This window comes from Spea bombifrons, chromosome 1, assembly GCF_027358695.1.
Source record: "Spea bombifrons isolate aSpeBom1 chromosome 1, aSpeBom1.2.pri, whole genome shotgun sequence".
NCBI lineage: Eukaryota > Metazoa > Chordata > Amphibia > Anura > Pelobatidae > Spea > Spea bombifrons.
In genome coordinates, this window is record NC_071087.1 from 14,141,072 (window position 1) to 14,150,691 (window position 9,620).

At 40.4% G+C, this 9,620-nt stretch overlaps 1 protein-coding gene across 1 annotated transcript in view; it reads right to left on the reverse strand.

Moving 5' to 3' along the window:
* Positions 1–9,620, reverse strand: part of EVC (EvC ciliary complex subunit 1) — a 42,082-nt gene that overhangs the window by 12,908 nt on the left and 19,554 nt on the right. Inside the window, exons 10-12 of the mRNA XM_053458267.1 lie at positions 6,799–6,947; positions 6,621–6,719; positions 5,376–5,588 (exon numbers count right to left, since the gene is read on the reverse strand). Coding sequence (XP_053314242.1) covers positions 5,376–5,588; positions 6,621–6,719; positions 6,799–6,947 — 461 coding nt within the window. The remainder of the gene's footprint in view (positions 1–5,375; positions 5,589–6,620; positions 6,720–6,798; positions 6,948–9,620) is intronic.

The window sequence follows — 9,620 nt, forward strand, 5'->3', positions numbered from 1 at the left end:
CCCGACCCACCTCGTTTATTTGCTGCCACCAATTCGCTAACACGAAAGGCGCCAAAAAATGCTATAATAAAAGCTGTTCTGAATAACAATGCCTCATATTCATCCCAGCAATTATCCTGCACCACCCCAACCAGACTCTGAAGTAAACTGAAAGAAATAGGTTTACGATTATCCAAAGCTTTTTGCTTCCTACTGAGACCTTTCAATATCTGCCTTGTTAGGAAATCTTTGCCAATAGGTTGTTTACCCGCTAACTTCAAAAAGAAAGAAACACCCAATAAATAACTATCAATTCTGCTTCGAGAAAACCCTTTTTTTAGTAACATCAGCACAAACTCTAACGATCTTTCCATATTAGCATCAAATTCACTTATCTTCTTTTCATGCATAAAAGTAACCCATTCCCTCCAAGCCTTAGCGTAGCTAACCCAGGTAGCTTTGGAGAGAGAGTTATATAAATATTGACTTAACTCGGCGATGTCCAAAGCCAAACCTCCCCCGGAACTTCCAATCCCTCCTTGTCCGCCCTCGGTGCCACACTTCTGAAAACCTTAAATTCAAATCGAGACAAAGCGTCAGCGATAACATTTTTAACACCCTCAATATGCTTAGCTTTCAACCATATATTAAATCGCAGGCATAGAAACACCAAATGCCGAAGCAGGTTAATCACCGGAATAGATTTAGCCCTCAGCGTGTTGATCACCCATACAACGCCCATGTTATCACAATTCAATATGATTCTTTTGTTAGCCCAACTCTTACCCCAAAGATAAACAGCCACCACCACCGGAAATAATTCAAGCAAAACTAAATTTTTTGTCCAACCCGCTGAAAACCAAGATGATGGCCATCTCTCCGCAGCCCATTGACCCTGCCAATAAATTCCGAAGCCAACAGAACCAGCCGCATCGGTATAAAATTCTAAATCACCAGTATTAACAAAATCCTCCTGCCAAACCGTAGCCCCATTGAAATCTTCAAGGAACATTTTCCATACTTTCAAATCTTCCTTGATCTGATTGTTAACCCTAACCCTATGATGGCCTATCTTCTTCCCAGCTATACATCTTGACATATGTCGAGAAAAAACCCTGCCCATGGGCATAATTCTACCCGCAAAATTAAGCTGACCCAATAACGATTGAAATTTGGTAACCGACACTTTCTTCGCAGATAAAACCTCATTAATCACCACTTTCAATTTATACACCTTTTCACAAGGAAGACGAAACTCCATGTTAACCGTATCGATCTCAATACCCAAAAACTGAAGGCAAGTAGTGGGAAAAACCGTTTTATCCTTAGCTAGTGGAATACCTAAAAACTCAGAAATTTCTAAAAAACAATTCAACAACTTATTACAATCACCAGAACCATCCTTACCTATGAACAAAAAATCATCCAAATAATGAACAACTGAATTACAACCAGCAACTTCCCTCACAAACCATTCTAAAAACCCCGAAAAAGCCTCAAAATAAAAACATGAAATTGAGCAACCCATTGGTAAACATTTGTCAAAATAAAACTCCCCTTCAAACTGAAAACCTAAAGAATGAAAACAATCTGGGTGAATTGGCAACAATCTAAACGCCGCTTCCACATCCACCTTAGCTAACAACGCCTCCTTGCCACAACGCCTAACCCAGTATAATGCATCATCAAAAGACGCATACTTAACAGGAAAATCCTCCACACAAATTTGATCATTAAGTGAATCACCTTTCGGGTAAGATAAATGGTGAATTAGCCGAAAAGAACCCTTTTCTTTTTTAGGTACCAAGCCCAAAGGCGACAACCGAAACTTCTGAAAAGGAGGACACTTAAAAGGACCTTCAATCCTTCCCAAAGCTAACTCTTTTACAAGCTTTTCACGTACCACTGAAACATTTTCACCAACTGATTTTAGATTATCCACCCAAATGAAACCTTCAACATCATAAACCGGAATCCTAAAACCATCTTTAAAACCATAAAACAATAATTCAGCCGTCTGCCTGTTTGGGAAGCTGCTTAAACAGCGAAGTAGTCTTGGCACTATCACTGGTGTCATTGCTTTTTTGAAAAGATTCCCTCCCGCTGGAATTCCCACTATTTCTGCGAAAACATCTTGCACCTGAGTGATTACCTCCACAAAACGAGCACTCATGCTTAAACTTACAAGCATTCAAAAATTTGCATTGAGCTTCATTGAAAGCCCAACAGACCCCCTTCTGGCGCATTTGGTTAGAGTTAGTAGACTGAAACCTATTAGTATAATTATAACGTTGGGGTAACATTATACTCACCCACGTACCCACATCCTTCATACCAAATTTTAAATGTTTATGCACTGCCAATTTTTGACGAAATATCTCATCATAATTAAACCAGGACATGCCCCCGAAGTTCTTATAAGCCTCGAGGACAGATTCAAGATGCTGGAACAACCCCGAGCTACTATCCTTATGCTTCTCACAGTACACACTTGAATATATGCAGAAAGCCTGCAACCAGTTATTAAAAGACCTAGGTACAGGTCTTCTTCTATCCTCTTCCTTATCCTGCTTCGCTAAAAAGTCTTTAGACGCTGGAAGCAATGATAAAATGTCAATATATTCATTGTTCCAAATTTTTTCTTTTAACACCCTGGACAGATGAAAACCCAAGGGTGACATTTCGCATGATAAAGCCTCCTTCATATTAGCTTCATGCACCAAATTTCTCTTACTGACTACATCTGACCCCTCCCAAGCCTGAGCCGGACTAGGGCCTTGCCATTCTTTTAATAAATTAAATAAAGAGCCTACCATCGCGCTCAACTGATTTAAATCCCCTTTTGGGAACTCACCCACAGCTGTCCCTGTCTCAGTCCGTCCTGAAGAGGGCCCGGGCTGCTCACCGACCTCTTGAGAAACAGGAGCCGATGCAGCCAGAGACTGACGCCTACATCCAGAGTCATGACGACCCTGACGCTCCTCTTCATCCTCCTGTTGATGCCGCTTACGTTTTTTGCAGGGCTGCTTGCCTCTAAGCGCCCTGGAAGCTTGAGACTGCTGCACCGTAGAAGTTCTGTTGGACCTTCTTCCGCATTCGGCGCCTTCAAATGACGTAGACGCGCCAGCTACATGCTCCCGCGATGATACACCATCTCGCGAGAACGAGACAGCATTCAAGGAACCGGCGACATCTTCCCCGATCGTTGACTCCTCCTCCGCGGCGTCTCCAGCTCCAACAGGCTCGATGGCAGCATCAAATTCGTCCGCAACCGGAGCAGATGAAAGACAAGTCTTCAGCCAATCTTCAAATCCTCTTCTCCCGGCTCGCTCTCGCAGACAATTCAGCAGCTCTTCCATTCTGCTCCCCGTGGCTCTTGCTGAAAACCGCCGCTCACCAGACTCGGAGGTCAGTGCAGTCGGTTAACGCAGCCAGGGTAAGTGCCACAGGTACCTCAGAACCTCTTCTTATATAGGTGTAAATCCCGCCCAAAACTAGCGCGAGCTAACACCTAGCGCAGCCAATTAGAAAAAAGCGCGGGCAAACTAAGCGGCGCGAGCTGCTCGCGAGCGCAAATTACCTCAAAAAAGGGGCGTTAAACTAAGCAGCGCGAGGCATTCCAGAGCATTCCCCAGCTGTCCTTTTCTTGACCTTTGAAATTAACCCCTACACTGCCACTAATCTCCCCAACAACCACATGCAACCCTGTGCTATTTGCACAGGGTTTTTTCATTTGTGATGCCACGATCCCTGATGGTAGCAGGGATCAGGCTTTTTACCAGCATGCTGATCTCACTATAGTTTAGAAGGTAGCTGGCTTACAAAACTGATTCCGGCATGCATCAAAAAATAAAACTACATTTTGTTTATGCTTGGGGGACTATTAATATTTTGTTTGCGTACAACTCATTATTTCTTCCACATCCAGCTGCTTCTGCGGCAGACAAAAGATGGCCATTAGCAGCTGGCTTTTGTTTCTTATTTCTAATATAAATCACGAGTGAGCAGTGGAAGTAATTATTACACAATTCCAGCTGTTCATATTAATTAGTAACATGATGGTGCCAAGTGATATTCAACCCTTTCCACTTAGAAACATGTGACATTTGGGTGACGTGTCACACTACCTGAAAAATTAATTAATACGATCCGCTACTTAGCGGGAAAACAAATCCCCGACCTCCAAAAGTAATTTAAATAAATTGACAAATAATGTTAAGAAAATGTCATTGCTCGTGTCAATAGCGGTTTAAATTCAATGTCCGGCCAGATCCCAGGAGATTGTTAACTTATTATTCTGTGGAAGGCATTGTCTGTTCCTAAGTCAATTCATGTCAAAATACAAGGCAATTAACCATCTCTCCAATGTTAACAAAAATAATAACCACTTTATATTACTGAACTTAAAATTGATAAATTTCAACAAAAAATAAAAAAATGTAATTATTATTAACAAAAAAAACCCCCTTTTTGCTAAAGGCATAAAACCAGCCCAAAATTATAAATGACTGAAGTTCCCCTGTGTGATCTAAATGTAGTCACTGTCATGGGGTTAATGAACCAAGTGTCTGTAGACAAAGTCATTTTGTTTAGAGCTTAAATTAGGTTTATCAGAGTCTTTCAAGGTCTATCATTGTGCTGAAAATGATTCCTAAGAATTCTGAGTGCTAAGACACAACATCGCAACTTCAACTTTATATAGTGATTTAACATAAATGTCATTGAAGGCATTCTCCACTGGAACACCACGACCAGAAAGTCCAACCTTCTGCCTCGTAGAAATGTAGATGCAGAAGGTGGCATTAAGTGGGCTGTAAATATTTCTTTTCAAATCAGATAAGGGTACAATACATCGGGGCAGAGGACATGTAACATCTGGGTTGGGGATTCAAGTGGAGAAACAGATGAGGCAAAAGGGTGGGTGAGTAGAAGGTGGATGGTGGTTACTTATGACCAAGGAAAGTTACTGGAGACAGAAAAACTTGTGTCAGAGAAACCTGGGAAAAATATTGCCGACAGAGAAGGATGAACTCAGAGAAAGGGCAGAGGATAGGGATAGATTTTTTATGTGCATATCCCTGTATAATTTAGCATTATTATTATTTTTTTTTAAACAGACCTTAACCTAATATACTATAGGATGCCCTATCCCAAAACATATGTATAATAACCAAATTCTGTATATTATTTTCTTTCAGGATCAAAGAACTGAAGAATGTGTAGATTTCTTAAATTCATGTTCTTATTAAATTTCAGTGTTAAAGGACATGTGGAGCAGGATATGTAAAAGAAATACAAAATGGGCGGATGAGAATTAATTAGAAATTATAGGCCTAACTTAGAATCCAACCAAATGTTGGTTTGATAATATAGTAACCTATTTAAGGCAAGCCTACCTGTTTTTCTTGCACCAATATTTCTTGAAATAGCTTTATTTTAGTTTTTCTTTCATTTTCAGCTTTTTCCAGCTCAACTGACAAGTTATCTCTCAGTTCCTGCTTGAGATTCTCGCACTCTCTTAAATTTAGGTTGGTAATCTCAGGGAGTGTCTGAAGAAACAGGGCTTTCACCAATTTTTCAAACGTCTGCGAGGCTCCGGTATATAAATCCTGTGAATGAAAAACACGTATAAATGTATTAGTTGGTTGATGGGCTATGTCACCTCTCCAAAGCATCCACTTGGAATACAACACTAGTATAATGCTCCAGTATGCTACGCAATCTTACGAAGGTATCATTTCAATGTCCTCAAAAGCTTTGAATAGATAAAAAAAAACACAGAAGCAGAGAAAAGAGAGGTGCATAATCGCCTTTACTTTCTCTGCGGATCCAACTGCTTTATTTTGGGCTCTTGGAGTACTTCTGCAAAAGGGCGGAGCCACAGTGCTCCCCGTGGGGACAGCCTCTCTCCCATTTCTCCAGTCAGGGGTGAGGGTGTGTGCGTAGGCAGAAGCACTCCAACAGACAGAAGAAACAGGCCAGAAGAACAAGAAGAGGCAAGACAAGAAGCAGAGCTGTGGGGAAGGAGATGGGTAGGGAGACATTGTGAGAGAGATTGAGAAAGAATGAGAGAGAGAATGTGAGAGAGCATGAGAGTGGGAAAAAACACAAACCAAAATTCGAAGCTCCCTGCTTCCTTTTTGTTTGGTTTGTTGGGTTCCCTCCTTGATTTTCAACATTTGTAAGAGTTAACAAAATTGGTTAATTTCTATAAATTAAAATTCGTACAAATCCGAATGCACCGTCTATTACCCAGTCTCTGCCTTCTCAAGTCATCCCTTAATTCACAAACTGGACAAGTCAAGATCCCTGGTGTATGTGTGTGCCAACGTGTTCATGTGCACAAGTGGTTGCATCTGCTTTTAGGATGGAACCCAGTGGCTACCATGATGGTGTTGGCAAAAGCAATGAGTTAAGCAGCTGACAACAGTGTTCATGAGGAATGCCATTAAACTGAAGTGTAAATTCCATCCAAAATGCCCACTGTACTACAAGTGGCATGAAAACGGAACACGGGATGATGCACCGCAGTTCTCTAAACCCTATAAGTTAGGGATTGCAGATTAATATGTTTTTTTTTCATTTGTGGGGCTATATGGGACACCAGGTTGTTCCTCTAAAAATATGCTGCAACATAATACCTTGCAGAGATCAGCAACGGCATCAATGGCCTTGCTGTCTTCTTCATCTTCCAGGTCACAGAGGAGCTCGTGTTGTTTCTCCAGAAGCTTATGGTACTCCTACAAAAGCCATACAAGATTAAAGTAACGGTCTGCTACAGGACATCACGGCGTCTGTGCGTGGTTTTACGAAAAATACCTTTATAAAGCTATCTGTGTCTGCTGATTCCTGAGCTTTGCTAAGGAACATTAGCCGCTCTTCTTTCTGGGATTTTCGGAGGATCTCTAGGAGTTTAGCCCGGAGTTCCAAGAGTTTTGTCACCAGGGATTTGGTTTGCTTCAAGCAATCTACAGAAAAAAAAATTTGAATCATTTCAATATCCTCCCCATACCCTCCACAAAACAAATGGGGCACACAGCCACTTAATGTCTACTTTCGGCAGAAAGCTAAAAGCATTTATAATGAAAATGGACCCCTTTTATCGACAGAGTGACACCAACCTCTCTAAAAGCCTATTTCTAAAATGCTTTTTAGTTTTCATGGAGAAACGCTTGGGTGGGGATATAACTACTCACAAAACACGTACCTCTCTCTGTGTATGCTTGACCCTTATAAAAAAAAATGTTCTGATATTTGCTTTTAGTACACAATTACCATGCTACGATAATGAATCTCACAGTTTGTGGCAAACATTTCAGCTGTTATTTTATTCTGGTGAACCATATCTCTAAATGTCAATATAGTTGGACTAAACCCTACATGTCTTCTACATTCTATCATTAATTAAACACAGAAACATAGAATTTGATGCCACGTAAGAACCATTTTTCCCAACGCAGAGATATTTATCAGTCATTAGTCTCATCTGAGATTCACAATCACTTTATTGATGGCATGTTTAAAAGCATTTACTATATTAGCCTCTAAATCTAAACCTATGACCATTCAGTTCTAGACTATAGTGGCTTCTTCTCTTCTTTGAAATCCCTTCCTCTTTCCTGATTCTTTTCTTCTTTTACCATTTTAGTCTCCCTCCTCTGAACTCAATGTCAATTAAAAGACCTATCATTCAGATAAACCAAGTGATTATCTTACAATTCATTTAACATTTAGTTGAAACTAATATATATAAATATATATATTTCTTAAAGAGGTGGTTTATTATTAACCTGCATGATGAAGCACAATAATATGAGATGAGCCGTCAGAAGATCTGGTGCTATAACTTTATAACATTATAAAAGACCTGCTGTAATAACCCACAGCTATCAACTATATGACCACAGACTTGGTAAAGCATTCTGATAATCATTTATTCCTTGAGAAATCAGCAAGTGGTCTGGATAAAATATGAACTCAGAAAAAAGCTAAAAATCAGCGACTCCCGGCAAGAAATCAAAGAAAAGGCTTATGACAGCTCTTATCCCTTCACAAATACCGCTGGGTAAATAAAATAATAATAATACTAATAAACCACGGGCATCTACATACCGATGATAGATACATTGTATGTAACATATTATTCTACAGTTTTGACATAAGCATTCGATAAACCAGTAAGAGTTTCCAGTAATCTTTTGGCTACAGGGTAAAAGGAAATGCTCCCCCAGTTCGTTTACTGGATCCAGAGCTTCAGCGCTGCCAATGCCTTATGCCCAGAGGAGGAGAGAACGCGGAGATGCCCGAGATAATAGCGGGCTGTGCGAACAATGCATTCACGCTGTGACTCGGAGACAAGACTCAGCAGTGCAGCGAGCTGTGGGTCTGTCTGCCGCAGACGTGTGTCAGCAAACCGAGACGAGCCATCAACTACTATGTCAGCGAGTTAAACGCCTCCATCTGGAAATAAAAGCTTAATTAATCAATGCTTCCGTCACTGGATGAATTCCTTGTTTATGCAAATCTTCTGATTTTCTTCCATGTTACAGAACTGTGCTTTGATAGGCTAATCAAATAGGGCCAGCAATTAAAACGCAATTAGAATTAAAGATCGTTGTTCCAATCATGCAGAAATCAGACTAATGAATTTGCGGAGAAAGGGGGTTTCTGTGGTTGGAGTGAAGTGTCCATAATTAGTCGATCACTTACACAGTCACTGGTATCAATGGGAATTCAGCCTGAAAGGAGAGCGATGTGGAACACTTAGGGTCCCCGATTTATGGTAGTTGGTGTTAAAGGGACACTTCAACAATCATATGCACTTGTACATGTGGCATGTGGCAGCTGACTGATCCCTTTAAATTTTCAGTGGTTCCCCATTTTCAGGCATTTTCAGAATCCCTATACACATTTGCCTCTTTCAATGCACCCCATATCCTTACCAGCCTGTGCACACGCGGTATACTCACCACAAGCTCCTGCGCTGGCTCCCACGAAGTGGAGGCTGCGTGGGACACTAGAATGTCTGTTTGAAGACCAGATAGACCTTAGGCAGAATTCTAAATAATAAATCTTGCTTATCCCACAGACCCCATTGACAAAAAACATGGAATGAGGGTACCATATGATGAAAAAACGTACATGCTGTGTCTTGAACCTTGGCAGTTTTGCCCCATTAATGACACCAAGCGCATGGAATTTCTGTTCTTAAAACCAACTTTCGAATTTGCTCAATATGACGTTCCATGTTTAGTGTCCCCAACCTCACATAAGTTCCAATTGAAAGAAGTATGGATACACCGGTATGACTTCCCATTTACATTTTAATTAGTATGCAAGAATATTTCTTTGAACAACAAAAAAAAAATAAATTTAATCAAAATTCTAACCTGGAGCCAACGTGCATTAGGTGATTTAGGTCAATATCAAAACCTTTGTTATGATGCGTAGAAGAATTAGGTCAACCACTGATTAAAAGTTACTAAAGTTACTTTGTTGAAATACTTTTTTTTTCTCACACTGCTGGCATAGAATTTTAATCAACTAATTTTTTTTTTCAGGACTTCAACACCTGTTTTTTTCAATACCTCTAAAGATAGTTGGCACCCTTACTCTATAGTTGTTAAAGAAGGTGTAGTTGT